Raw genomic sequence first — 26,219 nt, 5'->3', positions numbered from 1 at the left:
TTTATTTATATCCTCTCCGATTGTGACTAGCCCTTCCTCCACATTTCCTTTACTCAATCTCCTCCCCTGACCTCACTTTGGGCCTTTTCACCCCCATTAATCTATTCTTCTACTTACATATATACAATACCAACCTATTAAGTACCCTCCTCCCTTCCCTTCTCTTCCCTTTGTATCTCCTATTTAGCTTACTGGCCTCTGCTACTGAGTTTTTTCCTCCTCACACAGAAGCCCAATCATCTGTAGCTAAAATGAGACCTCCTTATCTCAAAAGAAAAAAAAAAAAGCTGCACTGGGGGATTGTATGGTGAACCACACATCAATAAAGCACAGGTTTTAAGAGCTCTGAGTGGAAGGTCGAAGTGCAGACATCTTGGCTTGCTGAAGAATGTGTGTCTCACTGATTTCCTGATACTGTGTCATTCTTAGTCCACTGACCGAGGAGCCTGCCTTGATGGACTTGACTGCAGCTTCAAACACTTCTTAGGTAAACGAAGGTTGGTGGTGCCACTGTCCACGATGCTCTTGTCATAGATGTACTAGGAAGGGGAGGAAAGGATGAGAAGAGCTGTGGTGGTGCCAGGCTCCAACAGCTGCGGGTCTTGCTGGGATTGAAACCTCAGCTTGGCCCTTTGTACACGTGCTTCCTTGAGCAAGTTACTTTACTTCTATACATCAATCTCCACCTCTCTAAAATGATGATAATGGCACCTACTTCTGAGGTTATCATAAGGATTCAATACATCAACATATTGAAAATAATTAAGAATGGTGCCAGGCAGATAAAAGATACTCAGGAAATGTTAACTGTTATCATTTTGGTGTGCAGGTATTCTGCAAATCTAAAGTAAACATGCCTTAATATAATGTCTTTAATTTTCAATTTGTTCTAATTTAGCATGCATAGAATCTAGGGAAAGAGACAAATGATTAGCACTTGTCATATACTGCCAACCCCAGAGATTAGCTCCTTGGAAGGTTTATGACCTCCACAATGTGGACAAGCTCTGTTCTGTACAAAAGGAAATAGACACATAATACTAGAAATGACAGAGCCAAAGTCAATTCCAGATCTTGGGGACTTCACTCTGACTTATGGTGTTGCCCACAAATGACGTGTCCAACGTTATGAAGTAAGGCAGTAATTTAGAGCCAACAGGAATTAGTTCCATGCTGTTTTCATCTCTAAAATGTAAGCTTTGTGGTCTCTGAAAATGCTCTGTCAGACCCTGGCCCTACACCTCAGGGCCTGTTCAGTGTGATCATTAGGGTTCTGACTTTAAATCCCAAACTCAGCTCTTCACAGGTCCCATGACTCTGTCCTCCCAACCTCTTTTGCAAGGTCCTCCCTCACTCCATGGGTCAGCCTCTTCTCCCCCACTTGACTCCCCTTCTGTTTTCTTACCTCCTTGCAATCCATTTTTAGATCTTGTCCATTGATTTCCACACGTACAATGATCACCTCATAATACCACTCCCGCCGGATGGGTGTGTACCAGAGACTGCCTGTGTACAGTGAATGGTCGATACCCCCAATGATCTAAGAGAGAAAGAGGCAGGCATCTGTGTCCTAGAACAGACCAACAGGCCACTCAAAACTAAGCAGTAAGGTTGCAGTAGCAAGGCCCTCTACACTGGACCCATCCATGTCTTCTAATCCCATGAGGGCCCATGGGAATTTCTAAATTCTTAGACATGTTCAAGGGAAGACAGCCAGGATTATTTATTACAAAGGCTTGGGTAGAAAGTTATTTAAGACCAAGCTAGCACAATAAATGTTGAATGAATTGGTTATATGCTTCTGTTTCATTTCTCTGCTTGCTGGAGATTCATTCAACATTGTCCAAAAAAAAAAAAAAAATACATAAAAAAAATAAATAATATGAGGCTGGGCATGGTGGTACATGCCTTTAATTCCAGCACTTGGGAGGCACAGGACTGCCATGAGTTTGAGGCCACACTGAGACTACATAGTGAATTGTAGGCTAGCTGCCAGACTCTACCTCGAAAATAAGACCAAGGAGACTTCCGGTTAAGATGGCGGCGTAGGTACCACGCCAAAGCAGCCTAGGGGGGAAAAAGACCAAAAAAACTCAGCAAAATACACGCTTTTACTAAAAAGTGAGGTGTATAGGAAATTGAGGCGGCAGCGGAGAAGTAGAAGAGTTATAGAGCATCCAGAGCCTGCACAGGCGGGAAAAGCGGCTCCAGCGGCTCAGGCAGCTCGGCCAAACGCCGCACCAGCGGCGCAGCAGAAAACTGCCAGACCAGCTTGAGCCACAGGAAAAGCCAGGTGCGGGAATTTCCCCTCACACCGCGCTCTCCGCAACTCGGGAAACGTGAGGGGAGAGCGGCAGCGAGCAGGGGAGGAGAAGACCTTGAGGTAGAACACGTGGAGCAGCGAGACAACCAGAGCAGCTGCGGCTCCCTCCCCTCCCCCACCGCCTGAACACAGCTCCAGTGAACACAGCAGCGGCCCGGGACCGCCACGCCAACTTGGGCTGACAGCGGGACCCAAGCAGGAGCAGAGTTCGGCAGCAACATCAGCGGCTCCAGCACCGGTACCAGCGGCCCCAGCAGCAGCGGACCCAGGAGCGGCAGTGGCGGCAGATCCCACAGCAGCGGCTTCGGGGGGAGCAGCGGCGGTGGTCATGGCAGCGGCAGTGGTGGCTCCGGTGGTGGCAGCTATAGGAGCAGCAGAGGCAGCAGCAGCGGCTCGGTTTGCCCCGTAGGAAAAGCAAGTTCCCAGGTCCAGAAATCAGAACAGCAGCCCGACGACCCAGGCAGCAACTTGACTGAGACCAAAATCACCCAAGGTAACTGGGATTGCACCAGGGAAGGGTCTCACTTGGTCACAAGCTGACTTGGATCCCTCAACAGACCAGAAATCTAAACCTCTTTGTTGACAGAAGATCTGGTCATTATAATAACTACTCTTGCATACATACTCGGGGCTGTTTTTGATTGAATGTGTACAGTGTTAAGTTAAATTTTAGAATCTACCTGTATTTTATTCCATTCAGCCTGCTTGAGTACTCCTATAGCAGGGAATCTCAACCCCTAAGAACATCTTTGTAGATACTCTGAGAGTCTTAAGAGCCACACCTAATACCTTAAGGTCCTACCCTGAAAATATATTACATCAAATCAATTGATACAGCTAAGAATACACAGCTAGCTAGAAAATCCAAGCATAAACTTAATCCAAGATGCAAAAATATATACATTATAACACAAAAACACTAAAAAGCAAGATGATATAAATCCACCTAAAAGTATTAATGCATCAGAAATGTCCTCCAGAGAGAAAGAGTTAGAGGAAATGCCTGAGATAGAGTTCAAAAGAATAATTATAAATATGTTCAAATAGGTCAAAGAACACATGAAAACAATCAAGGAAGAAATCAAAGAGGAAATCAAAGGAATCAAAGAAGAGGCAGGACACCAATTTAATGAAATAAAGAAGGCAATACAAGACATAAATAGGGAAATAGAAATAATAAAGAAAAACCAGTCAGAATTACTAGCAATAAAGAACACAGTTAATGAAATAAAATCTCTGTAGAAAATCTCACCAGTAGGATGGATGAGGGAGAGGACAGAATATCTAAGCTAGAAGACCAGGTGGCAGACCTAATGTAGTCCAACAAAGAGAAAGACAAACTTATAGAAAAGTATGAGTGGGAATTTCAAGATATTCGGGACACTATGAAAAGATCCAATATAAGAATTCAGGGCATAGTAGAAGGAGAAGAACTCCACTCCAGAGGCATAGTAGGCATCTTCAACAAAATCATAGAGGAAAATTTCCCCCAAATTGGGAAAGAGGTGCCAATACAGATACAGGAAGCCTTTAGAACCCCAGCCAGACAAAACCCAGAAAGGACCTCTCCTCGACATATTATAATCAAACTTCCAAACACACAAACCAAAGAAAAAATATTGAAAGCAGTTAGAGAGAAAAATCAAGTTACCTACAAAAGCAAGCCCATCAGGATTACAGCAGATTATTCAACACAAACTTTTAGAGCCAGAAGGGCTTGGAGTGATATATTCCAAGTTCTGAAAGATAACAACTGTCAACCAAGGTTACTTTATCCTGCAAAGTTATCCATTCAAATAGATGGAGAAATAAAGACATTCCATGACAAAAGCAGGTTAAAGGAGTATTTGAAGACAAAACCAGCTCTACAGAAAATACTTGATAGAATCCTCCATGCTGAACAAAAGGAAAAGCACACATATAAGGAACCTAGAAAAAACAAGCTATACTCAAATACCAGTTAACAGAAGAGAGCACAGGTAGAACCAGTAACACACACACACACACACACACACACACACACACACAAAAATGGCAAACATAAATACACACCTTTCAATAATATCTCTTAATATCAACGGTCTCAATGCCCCAACGAAAAGACATAGATTTGCAGACTGGGTTAAAAAGCAGGATCCTACAATTTGTTGTCTCCAAGAAAATCACCTTTCTACAAAGGATAGACATTATCTTAGGGTGAAAGGTTGGAAGACGGTGTTTCAAGCAAGTGGGCCTAGAAAACAAGCAGGGGTTGCTATCCTAATATCAGACAGGGTAGACTTTAGTCCGACGTTAGTCAAGAAAGATAAGGAAGGTCACTTTATATTGATTAAGGGCACACTCCAACAGGAGGACATTACAATCCTAAACATATATGCACCTAACATGGGGGCTCCCAAATTCGTCAAACAAACATTATTAGAACTAAGGTCACAGATAACACTAAACACAGTGGTGGTGGGTGACTTTAACACTCTCATCAATTGACAGGTCATCCAGAGAAAGAATAAACAGAGAGGCATCTGGACTAAATGAGGTCATAGAAGGAATGGACCTAACAGATATATACAGGACATTTCATCCAAAGGCTGCAGAATATACATTCTTTTCAGCAGCACATGGAACATTCTCTAAAATAGACCATATATTAGGACACAAAGCAAATCTTAACAAATTCAGGAAAATTGAAATAATTCCTTGCATTCTATCTGACCACAATGGAATTAAACTACAAATCAGTAGCAAGAAAGGCTATAGAGCATACACAAAATCATGGAAACTAAACAATAAACTACTAAATGATGAGTGGGTCAATGAAGAAATCAAAAAGGAAATCAAAAAATTTATAGAGTCAAATGATAAAGAGAACACAACATACCAAAATCTCTGGGACACAATGAAGGCAGTTCTAAGAGGTAAATTTATAGCCTTAAGTGCCTATATTAAGAAATTAGAAAGGTCGCAAGTAAACGACCTAATGCTTCGCCTTAAAGCCTTGGAAAAAGAAGAACAAGGCAAACCAAAAAGTAGTAGACGGGAAGAAATAATAAAGATTAGGGCAGAAATTACTGAAATAGAAACAAAAAGAACAATCCAAAGAATTAATGAAACAAAGAGTTGGTTCTTTGAAAGGATAAACAAGATTGATAAACCCTTAGCAAATCTGACCAAAAGAAAGAGAGAAGAGACACAAATTAATAAAATCAGAGATGAACAAGGCAACATCACAACAGATTCCAGAGAAATTCAAAAAATTATAGGGACATACTATAAAAGCATATACTCCACAAAGTATGAAAATCTGAAAGAAATGGATGATTTCCTTGATTTATATGACCTACCCAAATTAAATCAAAATGAGATTAATCACTTAAATAGACCTATAACAAACATGTATATCCGAGCAGTTATCAATAATCTCCCAACTAAAAAAAGCCCAGGCCCGGATGGATTCACTGCTGAATTTTACCAGACTTTTAAGGAAGAGATAACACCATTGCTTCTTAAGCTTTTCCAGATAATAGAAAAAGAAGGAATTCTACGAAACTCCTTCTATGAGGCCAGCATCACCCTGATACCAAAACCAGGCAAAGATAGAACAAGAAAAGAAAATTACAGACCAATCTCCCTCATGAACATAGATGCAAAAATTCTCAACAAAATATTGCCAAACAGAATACAAGAGTATATCAAAAAGATCATTCACCCTGACCAAGTAGGCTTTATCCCAGAGATGCAGGGATGGTTCAACATACGCAAATATATAAATGTAATACATTACATAAACGGGTTGAAGGACAAAAATCACATGATCATCTCATTAGATGCAGAGAAAGCATTTGACAAAATCCAACATCCCTTCATGATAAAAGTCCTACAGAGACTGGGAATAGAAGGAACATATCTCAATATAATAAAGGCTATTTATGACAAGCCTACAGCCAACATATTACTAAATGGGGAAAAACTGGAAGCTTTTCCACTAAAATCAGGAACAAGACAAGGGTGTCCACTGTCCCCACTTCTATTTAATATAGTTTTGGAAGTCTTAGCCCATCAATAAGGCAAGAGACACACATAAAAGGGATACAAATTGGAAAGGAAGAAATGAAGTTATCATTATTTGCAGATGACATGATTCTATACATAAAGGACCCTAGAGACTCTACTAGCAAGCTGTTAGAGCTGATCAAAACCTACAGCAATGTAGCAGGATACAAAATAAATACACAGAAATCAGTAGCCTTCATATATGCTAACAACAAACACACAGAGGATGAAATCAGAGAATCGCTCCCATTCTAAATTGCATCAAAAAAAAAAAAAATACCTTGGAATAAACCTAACCAAGGAAGTAAAGAATCTATACAATGAGAACGTTAAAACACTCAAGCGAGAAATTGCAGAAGACACTAGAAAGTGGAGAAACATCCCTTGTTCCTGGATTGGAAGAATCAATATCGTGAAAATGGCAATCTTACCTAAAGCAATCTACACATTTAATGCAATCCCTATCAAAATTCCAAAGGCTTTCTTCATGGCAATAGAAAAAACAATCCAAAAATTCATTTGGAATCACAAAAAACCTCGAATATCTAAAATAATACTGAGCAACAAAAAAGAGGCTGGTGGTATCACCATACCTGATTTTAACATATACTACAGAGCCATAGTAACAAAAACAGCATGGTAGTGGCACAAAAACAGACATGTAGATCAGTGGAACAGAATAGAGGACCCAGATGTAAGCCCAAGTAGCTATAGCCACCTGATATTCGATAAAAATGCCAAAAATACTCATTGGAGAAGAGACAGCCTCTTCAGCAAATGGTGTTTTGAAAACTGGATAAATATCTGCAGAAGCATGAAAATAGATTCTTCTCTCTCGCCATGCACAAGAATTAAGTCCATATGGATTAAAGACCTTAACATCAGACCGGAAACTTTGAAACTGCTAGAGGAAAAAGTAGGGGAAACCCTTCAACATATTGGTCTTGGCAAAGACTTTCTGAATACAACCCCAATTGCCCAGGCAATAAAACCACAGATTAACCACTGGGACCTAATGAAATTACAAAGATTTTGCACCGCAAAGGATACAGTGAAAAAAGCAAAGAGAAAATAAGACCAAAAAAAGGCCTAGGGAAATGGCTTAGCGGTTAAGTCGTTTGCCTTTGAAACCTAAGGACTCTGGTTTGAGGATCTATTCCCCAGGACCCACATAGGTCAGATGCACAAAGGCGCCCCTGGCATGCCCATTCTCTTTTTCCATCTGAGTAGGCAGGTGTTGAACACCAGAAGTAAAACATGCCTGTTAACATGAGATGCTCTGGCTGTGTTTAACCACGCCACTATGCAGGGCATGGATACAGACCTGGAATGAATCCCTTTCACTGATCTTGGCCACGCCATCCTCCCTGTGTCCCTAGACAGGGAAAGGGGAAATATGAAGGTGGGCTTTTTCCCCCCTAGAAGTTAAAGATTGGGGTCTAAGGCTCCATCCTTCTTCACGTCTTCGTACGGAGATGCCTCCAGCATTAGATGTCCACTCACCACTACCTCACCCTGCTTTTACTGCTAAGGAGCCCTCCAGATCATTGTCACCCCTGCTCCCCCACCACCAAGGTGAACCCAGCTAATAGGACTTGGGGCTGTACCTGGAGGAGACAGTTTAGCCTTTGGTCCCTGATACAGGTCCAAGAAGTAAGGGCTATGGAAGATTCCTCCTTTGCATCTTAAAAAAATTTTTTTTTAAATTGGGGGCTAGAGAGATGGCCTAGCATTTATGCACTTGCCTGTGAAACCTAAGAACCCCAGTTCAAGGCTCTATTCCCCAGTGCTTAGAAAAGCCAGATGCTCAGGGTGGTGCATACATCGGGAGTTCACATGCAGTAGTTGCAGGCCGTGGTGTGCTCATTCTCTGTGTCACTCTCAATTAAGTAAAAGTAAACAAAAAAATATTTTTTTATTTGAGACATTAAGAGAGGGAAAGAAGCAAACACACACGCACACAGAGAGAGAGGCAGAGAGAAAGAGAGAATGGGCATGTACCAGGGCCTCCATTCACTGGAAAAAAAAAAAAAACCACTCCAGACACATGAACCCCCTTGTACATCTGGTTTACGTGGGTCCTGGGAAATCGAACCAAAGGTCCTTTGGCTTTGCAGGCAAACACCTTAATGTCTAAGCCATCTCTCCAGCCCAGCTTTTGCATCTTTTTTTTTTTGAGGGGGGCTGCTCTTTGAAATAGGGTCTTCTGACAGCCCAGGAAACCTCAGCAATCTTGCCCTCAGTCTCCCAAGTACTAGGATTGCAGGTGTGTACCACCACACCCAGGCCTTCGAATGTTTAATCCGTGCAAAGTCACCCAGAGTGGCCTCTGAGTGAGAACACAGCACAGGAGATAACTAACCACTGAGGCCTGTTAGAATGAAATGCCTCCTGGCCCCTCTCCGGGAGTCAGTGGTCTGCAACCTTCTACTTTTTAACTGCCCCTCTACTTATCCTTTCCTATAATATGCCAATTATGCTGCTTCAAGCTACCCACTCCTTTTCCTTTCCCTTCCCCAGCAGGCAGTTATTTTCCATCCTCTCACTCTGTTCAGAAAAGAAAGTCTCCCATGCCCAGCTTTCCCCAGGACTTACAGCAGCCTCTGGTGGTAGCCATGCAGAAAACGTGGGGGGCAGCGTCCACCACAAAGTTACTGCTTCCTGTGTCCACCAGGACGTTAAGCTGCCAGGAAAAGACAGAAAAAATACGTTGCAGATAGTTACCCCAGGCTCGGTGACCTTGCAGCCATGGGAACTCTCCATGAATAAGACTAGCCAAGCTGGCAACAGCTAGGACCAAGGCCACAGACAGAACCTGGGGTCCTATCACACCTCAACAGTCTCAGATCCTCTGCTTCTAGCTGTGTAAGGCCTAGCATTCTCTATGTCACCAGGGCCACCTGTTTGAACGTGTGTCTCCCAGTCTTCGTGGCCACGAAATGGCCTCTGCTCTCGGTATAGCTGATCCATTCCAACTTCCCATCTTCTCCTATTGGTTCCAGGAAGAAGCCTGGCCCATTCCCTTCAGCTCCAACAGGGGTAATTCTAGGAGCTGGCAATGGCAAGGAGAGCTGTGGGAGCTAGGATGGCATGTTGGTGCCCAGGTATGTGTTTGTGATCCTCCCTGCCATGATGTGGCTCCCCTTGTGTCTGAGTGCCTTAGGCCTATTTGTGCCACTTTCAGAAAGAATCTGGAGCCAGGAGGCCAGTGTGATGCCATGGTCAAACCCAACTTGTTAAGCCAGTTCTGGCTACATGAACACAGACAGGTGTCTACCAGTGCTCATGGCTGTGCAGCTGCTACCATCCTCCACTTTGTCCCTCTTCTCACCCTGTAACTTAACTTTATATTTTATTTTATTTATTTATTAGAGAGAGAGGATGTGTGTACCAGGGCCTACAACCACTGCAAACAAACTCGGGATGCACGTGCCACCTTGTGAATCTGACGTACATGGGTCCTAGGGATTCGAATTGAGGTCCTCTGGCTTTACCACTAAACAATCTCTCCAACCTGTAACTTAATTTTTAAAAATATTCTATTTATTTATTTATTTGAGAGAGAGAAAGAGGCAAATAGAGAAGGGGTACAAGAGGTTTTCTAGCTACTGCAAACAAATCTCCAGACAAATGTGCCACATTGTAAGTTTGGCATTACCTGAGTACTAGGGAAATCAAACCTGGGTTTTGAGGCTTTGCAGGCAAGCACCTTAACTGCTCAGCCACCTCTCCAGGCTTTCACCTTGTAATTTACAAGAAGCTTGAGCTGTGTGTGGTGGCGCACGCCTTTATCCCAGCACTCAGCAGGCAGAGGTAGGAGGATCACCGAAAGTTCAAGGACAGCCTGAGACTACACAGTGAATTCCAGGTCAGCCTGAGCTACAGTGAAACCTTTCCTTTAAAAAATAATAATAATAATAATAATTAATTAATCAAAAATAAAAGCAGCTTGAACTGTTTTCCTTCCCTTCTTGTAAAACACTAAGGAATATTCTCTGTCTCTTTTTTGTTGTTGTTTATTTTGGTACGGTCTCGCCAAGGTGCAAGGAGGGGCCACCTAGCATGTGTGCATGCAGTTGTCCATACCAAACAGGGCCACTGCTTCACACTCCAATGGGGCTTGTGTGTGTGTGTGTGTGTGTGTGTGGGTGGGTGTGTGCATGTGGAAGCCAGAGGGAGACATCGGGTATCTTCCTTGATAGCACTTATTCTCTGAAACAGGGTCCTTGCCAAATCTAGACCCTACTGATTTGGATAGATTAGCTAGCCAGTGAGCCAGAGATTCCATCTCCATCTTCCTAGTGCTAAGATAGCAAGCACATGCCACAATGCCAAGTATTCCTTTAATATTATATTTATTTATTTGAGAGAGAGAGAATGGGAACACCTGGGCCTCTAGCTACTGCAAATGAACTCCAGACACATGTGCCCCTTTGTGCATCTGGCTTATGTAGGTACTGGGGAAATCGAACCTGGGTCCTTTGGTTTTGAAGACAGCACCTTAACTGTTGAGCCCGTGCCAGGTCTTTCTATGTGCATTCTGCAGAACTGAACTCAGATCCTCAAGTACTTTACCCAGTTGGCTATCTCCCAGCCCTGAAATGGAACTTTTATCCAGAGGACCCTGCTGCCCAGTTACATCTCTCTCTCCCCTCCCTATAGGGAGCTCCTGTTCTTTCAATCCCAGCCTTGCTCTTTCCTCTGAGGGAGGGCTTCCTCTTCTACCCAGCGGGACCAAGCTCAGGAAAGAACAACCTGTCCATTCCATTCTACCTCACCTGCTCCACACCAGGATGTCAGGTTCCCACTACTCTCTACCTCCCCTCTCAACAAAACAGGAAACTAAAGGCAACAGACAGAAAAAAAAAAAAAAAAAAAAAAAAAAAACAACAATTGGAGCTTTAAGACCACAGATCATAATAATTACATCGATCCTGTGCCAAATGGTGCAATACCGGCTTGTACACGCATATTATGGGGGAAGCCAACTGTTCTCTAATTGGACTGGAGACCCACTCTATGGGAGGGAATACAAGCCTGGTAGTGAAAACCTATTCAAAAACTTAAGGCTAGGGAGGTCATGATGAGCCCTAGGGGAATAACACCTGCTTTTGTCTGGCTAAATATATATATCATGCCCACCAAAGTACCCTATAAGCACTTTTCTTTTTTCTTTCTTTTTAAAATTTATTTATTTTTCAGTTTTTCAAGGTAGAGTTTCACTCTAGTCAAGGCTGACCTAGAATTCACTGTTCTCTCAGGGTGGCCTCGAACTCACAGTCACCCTCCTACCTCTGCCTCCCGCATGCTGGGAATAAAGGCCTGCGCCACCACACCTGGCCTGATAAGCACTTTTCTTAATGTTAAAAAGTATTTTGTTTTATTTGAGAGAGAGAGAGAGAGAGAGAGAGAGACAGACAGACAGAAACAGGCAGGGAGAGATAGAGAATGGGCGAACCAGGGCCTCCAGCCACTGCAAATGAACTCCCGATGTGTGCGCCCCATCGTGCATCTCACTTATGTGGGTCCTGGAGAGTCGAACCTGGGTCCTTCGCTGTGCAGGAAAGCGCCTTAACTGCTAAGCCATCTCTTCAGCCTCCTTAATGTTGATACACATATATTAACACTACTCTCACTTTTGGCTAGAGAAGCTTTCCTTGTAGCAGTAACCACTGGCATGACTCAAAAGTCACCATAGTCCTGAGAAGAAGTGACAGTGGAATGCTCTTCATTGAGCACTGATACATCTCAGTCACACCTTCCAAGGCTCAAGATCCATTGCAGGTGAGGTGGCAGAAAGAATGCAAGAGCCAAAGAAGGGTAGGACTGATTACAATGCAATCTTCCAGATACAAAATGGCCTGGACATCCCGGACCTTGCTGTGCCTGGCACTACCTGCACAAGACCTTCATAATTGGAAAAGATGATGACATCAAAATAAAAGACTACTTGAAATAGGGAGAGATAAGATGGAGGGTACATCTGTGAGGTTCCAAGTGGGGGTAGGGAGGGAATTATGATTTATTGTCTTTGATTATGGAAGCTGTCAATTAAAACTTAAAAATGCATCAATCATCACTTGTAGCTATTCTATCAGATAGTCAGAGGTATGTAAAGAGTGAAAAGAGCACACTATGAACAGGCATGGTGGCACATGCCTTCACTCTCATCATGTTGAGGTAGGGTAATGGCCAAAAATTCAAGGAGGGGTTGAGCTACAGAGTGAGGTACGGAACACAACCTGTCACAGGGATTAGACAAAATGACAGATCTGTTCTTAAGGCGTCTCTTTAAAGTGGCTTGTGCTAAATGGCTACATTCCCATGTCTCTGCTTCAGCTTCCCGTGTCAGCTGCGAAGACAAAAGCAAAAGTCAACGCTGCGTGGAAGATGAAGTTGTTCTGATCTTTGTCAGCATCAGACACAACAACATACAGCTGCAACTATACGTAACTGCTGGGAAATGCTCACCATGGAAAACTGACCCACGTCCTCCTCATTCAGCCTCCTCAGGCTCAGTCGTCCTTCAGTAATGTGGAGGTTCCACAGTTAATTTCTTTCATATTTGGAGAATGACTCAGCAAGTAAGCTTGTTACTTTCACTCAGTATTCTTAGCTATTTTCAACAGCTGAGATCTCAATAAATAAGTATGTAGCTGGGCATGGTGGTACATGCCTTAACTCTCAGCTCTCGGGAGACAGAGATAGGAAGATCACTGTAAGTTCAAGGATAGCCTAAGACTACATAGTGAATTCCAGGTCAGCCTGGGCTAGAGTGAGACCCTACCTCGAAAAACACAAAAACAAACAAAAACCAAAACCTTTAGCGAGGTCTAATCAAAATCTAAGAGGATATAAATTAAGTCATATGGAGGCCAGCCTACTTTTTGGGACAACAGAACACTCAGAAGCCATAGATTAATAGTAGTAAATTTGCAGTGCCAGGGATGGGATACCTTTCTGAGAGTTGTTGGCCAGGGAGGCCCCTGATCCCCCCAAAACATTACAGGCCATTGCAGAGGCCCTTGGCTTCCCAAAAGAAATAAATGGCAAGACCCTATTGCTGAAGACTCCACATACTTGGGCTGCAAGGTCACTGAAAAATCTGCTGGAGCTGAGCTAAAAACCATCTCTATGTAGACCAGCTGAAAGAAAGCTGGAGAGCACTCAGGAGGCAGAGGTAGGAGGATCGCCACGAGTTCAAGGCCACCCTGAGACTACAGAGTTAATTCCAGGTCAGCCTGGACCAGAGTGAGACCCTACCTCTATAAACAAAAAAAATAAATAAAATAAATAAAAATAGAAAAAAAAAAAAAAGAAAGAAAGCTGGAGAAAGCTATGCTGCATGCAGTTCCATGGGAAACAAATCAACAGTTGAGATACTCAACAGTGGACACTGCCAGCCTTATATTTGGCCATCCAGGCCAAATGAGCCAATGGGTGCAATAGTGGAATATCTGTTATGGGGAAAATCAACTGCCCTTTAATTTGACTGGAGGCACACTCCATGGGAAGGACTATATCCCTGAAACTGAAAACCTACAACAGGGGTAAGTCATGAGTCCTAGGGGTGTAATGTCTGCTGCTGTCTGGCTACATGTATATACTATGCTCACCAAACTGCCCTGTAAGCACTTCTCTTAATGTTCAGACCTATATATTAATGCTACTCTCACTTTTGGTTAGAGAACATTCTCTTTTCAGAGGGCAGTGACCTTGGGATGACTCAAAAGGCACCACGGTGCTGAGAAGATATGACAGAGGAGTGCTCAGCACTGAATCTCAATCACACCTTCAGGGGCTCAGGGTCCATTGCAGAAGAACTGGCGGGAAGAATGTGAGAGCCAAAGAAGTGTAGGACTCCTTAAAAAGTGTTCCCCCAGACATAAAATGGCCTGGATATCCATGACCTCACAGTGCCTGACACTACATACACAAGACCATCATAATGTGAGAAAACTATCATGACATCAAAATAAAAAGTGAGACTTATTGAGAGGGGAAGGGGATATGATGGAGAGGGGAAAGCAGGGATGGGGGGGAAGGAATTACTATGGGATATTGTATATAATTATGGAAGTTGTCAATTAAAAAACAAAAAACAACCTTGTCCGAGTGTGGTGGCACACACCTTTAATCCCAGCACTTGGGAGGCAGAGGTAAGAGGAGCACTGAGTTCAAAGCCACCCTGAGACTACATAGTAAATTCCAGGTCAGCCTGGGCTAGAGTGAGACCCTACCTGAAAAAACAAACAAACAAAAAACAACCCCTTCAGGCTAGAGAGATGGCTTAGCAGTTAAGGCACTTGTCTGTGAAGCCAAAGGACACAGATTTGATTCCCCAGGATCTATGTAAACCAGATACACAAAGTAGTGCATGCACCTGCAGTTCATTTACAAAGGTTCTGGTGCCACCATTCTTTCTCTCTCTCTCTCTGCCTGTTTTGTTTTCTCTCTCTCTCTCTTTACAGCCAGGTGTGGTGGTGCATGCATTTATCCCAGCACTTGGGAGGCAGCGGTAGAAGGATACCCATGATTTCAAGGCTATCTTTAAACTACACAGTGAATTGCAGGTCAGCCTGAGCTAGAGTGAGACCATACCTCAAACAACAAAACAAAAAAGGCAACCCTGAAACTACATAGTTAATTGTTAATTCTAGTCAGCCTCAGCCAGAGTGAGACCCTACCTTGAAAAACAAAAAACAAACAAAAAACTCTTCATGTTATAAAGCAAGTGCATTAAGTGTTAAATGCACATCAAAATCTTCTTTTCTTTTCTTTCTTCTTCTTCTGTTTTTTTTTTTTTAAAGACAGGGTCTCTCACTCTAGCCCACGCTGACCTAAAGCTCACTCTGTACCACATCAGTGGCCTGAAACTCATAATCCTCCTACCTCAGCCTCCCCAGCAGTGGGACTAAAGCTGTGAACACCACATCTGGCCCACATCAAACTCCTGAATATGGGTAGGTGTGGTGGCACACACCTTTAATCCCAGCACTCTGGAGGACAACATAGGAAGACTGCCTTGAGTTTAAGTCCACCCTGAGACTACATAGTGAATTCTAAGTCTAGGCTAGAGTGAGACCCTACCTTGAAAAAAAAATCATTTAAAAAAAATTTATTTTTATTTATTTGTCAGAGGGAAAGAGGAAAGGGAGGGAGGGAGACAGAGAGATAGGAAGAGAGAGAGAGAGAGAGAGAGAGAGAGAGAGGGAGAAAACGGCCACACCAGGGCTTCCAGCCACTGCAAACGAACTCCAGATGCATGTGCCACCTTGTGCATTTTGCTTACATCCTGGGGAAATCAAACCTGGGTCCTTTGCCTTTGCAGGCCAACTCCTTAACTGTTAAGCCATCCCTCCAGCGACCCCCCTAATCTTAATTATACTTGCACCCCAACTCATTATCTATAAGACTTTTTGGAGGTGGGGGGACTATCAAGGACTAACCCCAGTCCTAATGTATTCTTGGGTTTTCCACCACTGAGCTATAACCCTAACCCCTTAATATTTCCAGATACTGTCTTTTGGAACTTTTCTTTATTAAGTGTAACGTAGGGTACTGAGAATACCAAGCCACTGGAAAATCATTACTTGTGTGCTTCTTTTTCAAATAAAAAGAATGGATTGATTTAGTTTTATGGCTTATGCATTTAATCTCCACTGAGGTAGAAGGATCACCGGGAATTCAAGGCCAACCTAGGCTACAGAGTAAGTTCCAAAGGCAGCCTAGGATAAAGTGAGGCCCTATCTCAAAATCAAACAAAATGAACCAAAAATAATAAAATAAGATAAAATTAAAAAAGCACCACAGAATACATCGGCCCCTTACATCCAAAAACACACGTCCATTGCAGGGTTTTATTTTTAAAGCATCATTTATTTACCTTCTGCCTTTCTCACACAGGTTCTCAATTTCAGTTTTCAGGTCCTGCTCCTTTTGCAAAAACTCCTTCTTTTCTGTCTCTATTTTCTGCTTGGTTTCTTCCCACTTTATGGTCACATCCTGAATAGCCTTGAGTATCTCCTAAATCCCACAGCCACACAAAAATAGAGGAGGAAAGAAGTTAGTTCTTTAATTATGAAAATGTTTTTACTTTGAATTTTTTTTGTGATGCTGGAGTTTAAGCCCAGCGCCTCATACATGCTAGAGAAACTCTACCACTAAACTACACCACAGCCAGCTCTAATGGTACTTTTGTTTTTCTTTTATTCATTTTTTGTTTTTTTTTTTGGGGGGGGGGGCTTTTCAAGGTAGGGTCTCACTCTAGCCCAGGCTGACCTGTGTTTACAATGGAGTCTCAGGTTGGCCTCAAACTCACAGAAATCCTCCCACCTCACTTTTTAGAAAAAGTGTGTATTTTGCTGAGTTTTTATTGGCTTCCTCCCCACCCCCCAGGCTGCTTTGGTGTGGTACCTATGCTGCCATCACAACTGGAAGCTGTTTATTTGTTTTTGAGACAGGGTTTCAGGATCTATCCCAGGCTGCCCTTGAACTCAATGTCACCCAGACTGACCTCAAACTTACGGCAACCCTCCTGCCTCAGCTTCTCAAGTGATTCATGACCCACCAGTCCAAACCTAACTATTAATTACATACTGCCTTTATGGGCTCAAACTGAACTGAAAGAATCTGATGTGATCATCCAAAAGTAACCAGACCTCTGGAAAAAAGTTAGAGGAATACTAACTTAACTCACCAGGAGAAAGTCCTAATGGTCACTGTTCAAAATTGGATTGTGCCGACCGATGTTTAAATATTGCCAACAGTACCAGGAATGGCATTCTAGCAACCGCTGGATCCAACAGATAGGATCTCGTTTTGCTATGGTTCTGCTTATTATATGGAGGGGATTAATGTTTTCTTTTTTTCTGTGTAAGAAGATAAACAAATAAATATATATGCACATATATTTGTAGTAAGAAGCCAAACACCACAAAGGTGACAGAACTCACAATTACCCCAGCTCCATACCACCAGCTCATAAGGTAACCAATGTGCAACTTCATGATTTATCTACTCTCACACAAACATGTCTAGATTTATATATGTGTTTTTAAAAAGTTACCTGTGCATGCATGTATGGGTATGTATCTGGGTGTGCCCATGCCACAGTGCATGTGTGGAGATCAGCAGACAACGTCAAGGTGTCTGTTCCACCTGCTCTTGAGAGAGAGTCCCTTGCCACAACAAGTAAGCTTTAGGTTCTCCTGGCTCAGCCTCCCACTGTTGCAGGTGCACTGGGGACACAGATGCCTGAGCCTCTTGGCACCTGGCTTTGTGTGGGTGCTGGGGAACCAAACCCCGACCATCAGGCAAGCACCTTTAATTGCCCCGGACTCCATGTATTTTGTTGCCTGTTTTGGTTGCTGATGTATTGGCTTGTTTTAAAACTTGTTTTGTCAAGGGATGAAACCCAGGGCCAGGAACATGAAAAGCACCCGTCCTATTACTAAGCTCTACCCATACTTCATTTTATCTTTTTGTCCAAGGGAGAGTCTCACTCTAGCCAAGCTGACCTGAAATTCACTATGCAGTCTCAGGGTGGCCTTGAACTTAAAATGATCCTTCTACCTATGCCTCCTCAGTGCTGGGATTAAAGACATGCACCACCATGCCCAGCCGTTTCATCCTTTTAAAAAAATTATGGGGCGGAGAAATGGCTTAGCCATTAAAGCAATTGCCCGGAACGCCTAAAGACCCAGGTTCTATTCCCCAGGACCCACATAAGCCAGATGTACAAGGTGACACATGCATCTGGGGTTCATTTGCACTGGCTAGAGGCCCCGGAATGCACATTCTCTCTCTCTCTCATAAACAAAAATTTTAAAAAGGTGCATACCACCATTGCAAAATAAATAAATGAATTTTGTTAATTTCTGTGTATCTGGGACTGGAGTGATGGCTTCACAGTTAAGGTGATTGCCTGCAAAGCCTAACAACCTGGGTTTGCCTTTCCAGTAGCAGTGTTTGCAAATAAAGAAACAAAAACTTGCTGGGTGTGGTGGTGCACACCTCTAATCCCAGTACTCAGGAGGCAGAGGTAGGAGGATCTCTGTGAGTTCAAGGTCACAAAAAACAAAAAACAAAAAAAACACATCAAAAGCTTTAAAAATTTCTGTGTACCTGTATGTATGTGTGGGTGGATATGAGATATGTGTATATATGTATATGTGGCAGTGTACCTGGCCCATAAGCTTCAAATTTCTCTTGGCTCTGTCTCCCCTTGCCATAGGCAACTTGAGCTCACAGATATGTGTGCCATTTTAAATCCAGCTTTATGTGGTTGATGGGGAGTTGAACTTTGACCAGCAGGTTTGCAAGCATCTTTTACTGCTTTACAGCATCTACCTGGCCTCTTATTTTTCCATTTTACTCTATTTTATTATTATTATTGTTGTTGTTTTCAAGGTAGGGTTTCATTCTAGCCCAGGCTGACCAGGAATTGACTATATAGTCACAGGGTAGCCTCAAACTCATGGTGATCCTCCTACCTCTCTCCCTCCGGATTGCTAGGATAAAACGTGTGCATCACCACGTCTGCCTTTATTACTGTTACTGTTACTGAGGAAGGGTCTCAGGGTGCCCTTGAACTCATGGTGATCCTCCTACCTCTGCCTCCCAAGTCTGGGATTAAAGGTGTGTGCCATCCTGCCTGGCACCATTTTTCCTGTTTTAATGAAATCATTTTGTATTTAATTTGCATGTTGGTTTTTATCACTTTTCATGAGCATACTATATATCAATAACTGTGGACATAACTAAAAAAATCACTGCACACTATACCATCATATGGATATCTCTAAGCTGTCTAATCATTCTGCTTAAAGTTCAACATCTGTTTAAACTGCCACATCTAATTTTTTCTGGGTGTTGTATAGGTACATGTAGAGTATGGGTGTGATAAGGTGCATGCTATGTATAGCGTATGCAAGTGGGTCTAGTCTAATCTTTTTGTTTTTTGGCTTTTTGAGATAGGGTCTCACTCTGGCCCAGGCTGACCTGGAACTCACTCTGTAGTTCTTAGGGTGGCCTTGAACTCACAGAGATGCTCCTACCTCTGCCTCCTGAGTGCTGTGATTAAAGGCGTGTGCCTCCATGCCCGGCGCTCATGTAATTTTTAAAACAATACTACAATATACAATTAATATTCTCCATGTTAACACTTTGATACAAACATTATCTCCAGAATGGACTCCTAATAATATGACTGCTAGAATAAAAGTATCTGCATATTTTAAATTTCTTTTGAGACAGGATCTCATGTATCCCCCCCTGGCCTCACAGCAAACTATGGAGCCGAGTGTTGAGGCAGGATAAAAAGACAGGAAAATTACAAATGACATGGAAGAACAACACGGGAGGGAGGAGGCTTTGTTCTGGAGTTGTGATCTGCTTTTACTAATAATGGACTTCAGACTTCAACCACCAGTGAAAGGAGAAAAACAGAAGGTTCCACATATGAGAAAAAACATTTGGTGAATTTTCCACTGGGTGCAACTTCTGTATCTCTGTCTCTCTCTCTCTATGGCCCTGGGAATTGAATGCAAGTCATTAAGCATCCCATCTCAAAAACTTCAATGAAGGAAGTACAATACCTGGTGATTCTTCATTTCTTCTTCTCTCCTTTGCTGAAGTTGCTTCAATTGCGCTTGGAGTTGGTTTTCCACCTGCCTCTGCTTGTCCAGGACTTCTTGGTAACGCTCCTTCAATGGGCTTCTCTCTGTCATCATTTTGTCCTAACAATAATGCGAGGAAAGAAAGAAAGAAAGAAAGAAAGAAACATGAGATATGTTCAATTTTTGATTTAACCATAAGTAACACTATCAAGTGCCTGAGGATTTTTTTTTTTTTTTTTTTGAGACAAGGAGTAATGTATCCTTGGCTGACCACAAACCCCTGTGTAACCAAGAAACCTTATGAACTTCTGACCCTCCTGCCTCCTCTTCCTGAGTGCTGGGATTATGGGCATGGGATACCACATCCAGTTTGCAGTGCTATGAATCAAAGCCAGGCTCTGCACATGCTAAGCAAGCAAGAACCCCACCAACTGAATTACATGTCCAGCCTCCGCCTCTATAGCTTCACTAATATGAAGGTTACTAAGCATATGTGGCTATACAACATTAAAATATGATGACACAGAAAAATTCAGATCTCAAGTACTTAAAAGTCAAATGTGGGCGGGAGGGAAGGCTTAGCGGTTAAGGGGTTTGCCTGCAAAGCCAAAGGAACCAGGTTCAATTCCCCAGGACCCACATTAGCCAAATGCTCAAGGGGGCATGTGTGTCTGGAATTTGTTTGCAGTGGCTACAGGCCCTAGCGTGCTGCCCATGCTCATTCTCACCCACCCCCTATTTCTGTCAAATTAAAGGAAAAAAGTTGAATGTGACTATGGTAACCACACCAGATCGCAGAGGTAGACCATTTCCATCATTTCAGAAAGTTCTATTACTAAATCCTGGTGTGGTGGCACACACCTTTAATCTGAGCACTCTGGGAGGCACAGGTAGGAGGACCCTTGTGAGCTGAAGGTCACCCTGAGACTACACAGTGAACTCCACATCAGCCTGAATTCCAGAGAAACCCTACCTCAAAAAACAACAAAAAAAGTTCTACTACTCAACATTGCTCCAAGGCAAGGGTTGGTCACCTATATCATGTGGACCAAATACAGCCACTTTTTTTCATTTTTATTTACTTATTTATTTAAGAGAGGGAAAGAGGCAGAGACAGAGAGAATAGGAGCACCAGTGCTGGGATTAAAGGCATACACCACCACGCCCGGCTTGGAAATAAGTTTTATTAGAACACACATGCATAGGGGTTCTCAGGTGGCTTTCATGCTGGAATGGTTGCTACAAAAGTCCATGTAATGCCCATAGAACATGAAGTATGTCCTGCTTGATCCTGCTGACAGCTACGCCAGAGGATAACATAAGAGTTGTTTTGCTATCCATAACAATGAAAAACAAGGACTGGAGAGGTGGCTTAGTGATTAAGGTGTTTGCCTGTGAAGTCAAGGGACACAGGATCGAGCCCTCAGAACCCACTTAAGTCAGATGCACAATGTGGCGCATGTGTCTGGAGTTTGTTTGCAGTGCATGGAGGCCCTGGAGTGCTGAGTCAACTCTCCAGCCAAAGTTGCCTACTTGTTAAAAAGATGAACTGGGACTGGTGAGATGGCTTAGCGGTTGAGCCGTTGGCCCACAAAGTCAAAGGGTCCTGGTACAACTTTCCAGAACCCACATAAGCCAGATGCACAAGGGGGTGCAGCATGTGTCTGGAGTTTGTTTGCAGTGGGTGGAGTCTCTGGAGCGCCCACTCTTTCTCTGTCTCAAATAAATAAATAAATAAATTTTTTTTTTTTTTTAAAATGAACTGTTAGCCAGGCATGGTGATGCACACATTTAATCCCAACACTCTGGAGGCAGAGGTAGGAGGATCACCATGAGTTTGAGGCCACCCTAAAACTACATAGTATTTTCCAGGTCAGCCTGGGCTAGAAACAAACAACAAAAAAAGATGAACACTCGTTGTAAGTATGAGCCAGTGATCACAGGCACAATGCAGAAGATCCGTGTTTTTTGTTTTTTTTTTTTTTTCCCCTAAGGTAGGGTCTTACTCTAGCTCAGGCTGACCTGGAATTCACTATGTATTCTCAGGGTGGCCTCGAACTCTCAGCGATCCTCCTACCCCGGCCACCCGAGTGCTGGGATAAAAGGCGTGCAGCACCATGCCCAGCTTAACCATGTTTTTTTTTTAAAGCTTATTTATTTGGAGGAGGAGGAAGGGAGAGAGAGAATGGGTGCACCAGGGCCTCTAGCCACTGCTAACCAACTCCAGACACATGTCACCTTTTGCATCAGGCTTTTGTGGGTACTGGGGAATCAAACCTGGTCATTCAGTTTCACAGACAAAACCTTCACCACTAAGCGACTTATTTCTCCAGATCCCACATCAGACACAAAGGTGAGGCAAGTGCAAAGCTGCAGATGCCCACTAGGTGGCACAAGCACCTAGAGTTGATGGCAGGGGCTGAGGCCTTGGACCAATTGACAATTCTCTCCCCTCTCTCAAAGTCTCTCTAAAATAAAAAGAGGGGGAAAAAAAATAAAGTGAAAAGCAGGGCATGGTGGCGCACGCCTGTAATACCAGCACTCGGGAGGCAGAGGTATGAGGATCACCGTGAGTTTGAGGCCACCCTGAGACTCCATAGTGAATTCCAGGTCATCCTGGACTAGAGAGACCTACCTGGAAAAACCAAAAAAAAAAAAAAAAAAAAAAAAGTGAAAAAGGATGTGTGAACCTAAGGAAGATTGTGGCTTCCAACACTTATCTGGTTCTAGAACCTCAGACAAATCACTTCTCTAGGCTGCAAGACTAACACCTTCCTGTCAGGACCATCACTGGTACATAGTTGACATTTATTTTAGATTTATTTATTTGAGAGAGAGAGCTGGTACGTAGTTGACATTTATTTTAGATTTATTTATTTGAGAGAGAGAGAGAGACAAAGAGAAAGTGACAGAAAGAGAGGTAGAGTGAGTATGGGCATGCCATGGTCTCCTGCCTCTGTAAATGAACTCCAGACATATGCGCTACTTGTTCATATGGTTTTACATGGGTACTGAATAATGGAACACAGGCTGTCAGGCTTTGCAAGCAAGCACCTTTAACCGCTGAGCCTGCTCTCCAGCCTCTGGCGATGTTTATTAATTAGTTCCCCTATCACTCTCAAACAGCAGAGATTTTGTTTTGTTGTGTTGTGTTTTTCGAGGTAGGGTCTCACTCTAGCCCAAGCTGACCTGGCATTCACTATTGAGTCTCCTCTCCGGGTGGCCTCCACCTCACGACAATCTTCCTACCTCTGCCTCCCAAGTGCTGGGATTAAAGGCATGCACCACCACGCCTGGCAATAGAGATTTTTAAAAAACCACATGATGTGTAAAACACTACAGATACAGCCTGTGAAAGTAACAAGCAAGGAATTACAATTATAATAAGTGTTGAGTATATTCAGGCATGCACAGCAACTACTACTTATGTTTTCCTGTTCTCTCTCTCTTCTTTTTGAGGTAGGGTCTTGCTCTAGCCCAGACTGACCTGGAATTCACTATACAGTCATGCTGGCCTCGAACTCATAACAATTCACCTACTTCTGCCCTCCAAGTGCTGGGACTAAAGGCATAGGTCACCATGACCAGCTCATGTTCTTTCTTAACAACAAGCTTTATGGAACACATGTATTTCAAGGTTAAGCATTTTGCTGGGCTGGGGATGTGGCTCAATGGAAGAGTACTTACCCAGCAGGTGAGAGATCCTGTGTTCAATAACCAGAATTGGAAAAAAAATAATTTTTCAGCCAGGCATGGTGGCACAAGCCTTTAATACCAGCCCTTGGGAGGTAGAGGCAGGAGTGATCACCGTGAGAAGCCACCCTGAGACTATATAGTGAATTCCAGGTCAGCCTGAGGTAGAGTGAGACCCTACCTCAAAAAAAAAGAAAGAGAGAAGGGGGGGAGGAAAAGAAAAGAAAAAGCAAAATAAAGTCAAGCATAGTGAGTGGTGTACACTTGTTATCCCAAAGCTTGGGAGCTGGACACAGGTGGATCCCTGGGGCTTGCCAGCCACCCAGGCTAGCCTACTTGTCAAGCTCCAGGCCAGTGAGAGATTGTGTCTCAAGAAGGTGGATGGTTTCTGAGGAATGACATCAAAACTGTCCTCTTGACTCCACATGCACATACACACACACAAGCGGAATGTCAAAGGGAATGTGTGTGTTTTCAACATGGCTGTCATTAGGGAGACCATGATATTCCTCATGAAACAACTGTTTCTCAGCCATATTCATTACTAGTGACAAGGTAATGAGTTAAACACCTTGCAGTTTTTTAACTATGATTTTTTTAATTTGGGGAGAGGCAGTTTTCAAGCCCAGGCTGACTTGGAACTCACTGTGTAGTTCCAGACTGGCCTGGAACTCACAGTGGTTCCCCTACCTCTGCCTCTTGAGTGCTGGAATTAAAAGTGAGGTACCATGCCCAACTCTTATTAAATGCTTTTTAAAATTTTATTTATTTATTTATTTATTGAAGAGAGAGAAGGCCAGTGTGTGTATGTGAGAGAAAAAGAGAGAATATGGGTGTGTCAGGCCCTTCTGCTACTACAAACTCCACATGCACTTTCTACATCTGGCTTTACGTGATTACTGAGGAATCAAACCTGCACCAGCAAGCTTTAAAAGAAAGGAGGAGGAAGGCAGCTATGCTCACCACTATACCACCAACACTAATAAATTTAAAAAAAATTTTTAAAAGGAGGGGGACTGGAGACATGGCTTAGTGGTTAAGGTGTTCAATTCTCCAGGACCCACATAAGCCAGATGTACAAAGGGGCGCATGCATCTGGAGTTCTTTTGCAGTGCTGGAGGCCATGGTGCACCCATTCTCTCATTCTCTCGCGCGCAAATAAATAAATCGTATTTTTAAAACAAGAAAAAAAAAATGGGCTGGAGGGATGGCTTATCGATTAAGGTGTTGGCCTGCGAAGCCAAAGGACCCAGGTTCGATTCCCCAGGACCCACGTTAGCCACATGCACCAGGGGGCGCAGGCATCCTGAGTTCCCTTTGCAGTGGCTGGAGGCCCTGGCGCGCCCATTCTCTCTCTAGGAGAGAGGACACTCTAGGGAGTTTCTTTTCCGGAATGAGTGTCCCGGAATTGGACAGCGGCAGCGGGTGCACAGTTCTGTGACTGCCGAGGGCCAGAGCCGGTCCGTTAAACTAACGGCCGGCAGCGCGGCGGCGCGGGAGCCGTCAGACTCGAAGGAAGGCGGCCCTGAAGCCGCGGGCGCCGCGGGCAGGGGAGGCCATGGTTCCCGAACCCAGTCGTTGGCTCCGGGCGGAGGATGCCTCGGCGCAAAGCCTCTGCTCCGCCCGCCCCTTCCTCCGGGACGGGACCCTGCCTGCCTGCCGGGGTTCCCCTCCGTCGGCCCGGCACCCCGGTCCCCACCGCAGGCCCGCTGCCCTCCCCGTCACGCGTGAAGCCGCCCGACCACAGTCCGGCCCCGGGCCGCCGCGGTCCCCACCTGGGCCTCGGCGCCTCCGGCTATCCGCGCAGGCCGCCGCCGACCCCGGCCCGCCCCCGTACCTTCCTGCTTCTCGGCGAAGTCGCTCGACTCACGCCCGAGGGTCGCGTCCCAAGCGCCGGCTGCTTACGGGGTCCCGAAGACGCGGCTCCCAGAGACTCACCCTCACCTCCGCCACAGCAGGGAGGGCTTTCCCCGTCAGCCCGGCGCAGGCGCGCACGAAGACACGCCCACCACGCCCGCACGTGACCCTACGTGGAGGTGGGGGGGGTGATAACTGGACGCATGCGCGTGCTGCTTCAGTAGCCAGAGAAAAGGACCAGGGCTGTAGTGTGCTTGGCTGCCTGTGATCCCTGCAGAGTGGCAGTCTTGGTTTTTTGTTTTGTTTTGGGAGGTAGGGTTTCACTCTAGCCCAGGCTGACCTAGAATTCACTATGTAGTCTCAGACTGGCCTCAAACTCATGGTACTCCTTTTACCTTTGCCTACCTGAGTGCTGGGATTAAAGACATCAGCTAGTGTTTTCTAGACCTGATCTGAGCACTGCTTATAATATGTAAATATATGTATGTTTTTTACAGGTAGGGTCTCACTGTAGCTTAGGCTGACCTGGAATTCACTATATAGTCTCAGGATGACCTGGAATTCAGGGCAATTCTCCTCCCTTTTCCTCCTCCTGAGTCTGGGATTAAAGACCTGCGGTACTATGCCAGTGTTTATTTTTATTTTTTATTTTATTTTTTTGTGGGGGGAGGGCTTCC

General features: G+C 44.0%; 1 protein-coding gene across 1 annotated transcript; it reads right to left on the bottom strand.

Moving 5' to 3' along the window:
• Positions 1 to 216: 216 nt before the first annotated feature.
• Positions 217 to 25,667, bottom strand: LOC123459553. The gene is made up of 7 exons (XM_045146492.1): positions 25,523 to 25,667; positions 19,972 to 20,112; positions 16,260 to 16,399; positions 8,969 to 9,056; positions 7,698 to 7,748; positions 1,406 to 1,540; positions 217 to 539 (listed from the first exon to the last, which is right to left on the bottom strand). The coding sequence occupies exons 2-7, from the start codon at positions 20,104 to 20,106 to the stop codon at positions 426 to 428; spliced, it is 663 nt and encodes a 220-aa protein (XP_045002427.1). The 5' UTR covers positions 20,107 to 20,112; positions 25,523 to 25,667; the 3' UTR covers positions 217 to 425.
• Positions 25,668 to 26,219: the final 552 nt, after the last annotated feature.

Source organism: Jaculus jaculus, chromosome 3, assembly GCF_020740685.1.
Source record: "Jaculus jaculus isolate mJacJac1 chromosome 3, mJacJac1.mat.Y.cur, whole genome shotgun sequence".
NCBI lineage: Eukaryota > Metazoa > Chordata > Mammalia > Rodentia > Dipodidae > Jaculus > Jaculus jaculus.
The sequence above is the reverse complement of the archived record's forward strand: the minus strand, read 5'-3'. Positions and strand labels throughout refer to the sequence as shown.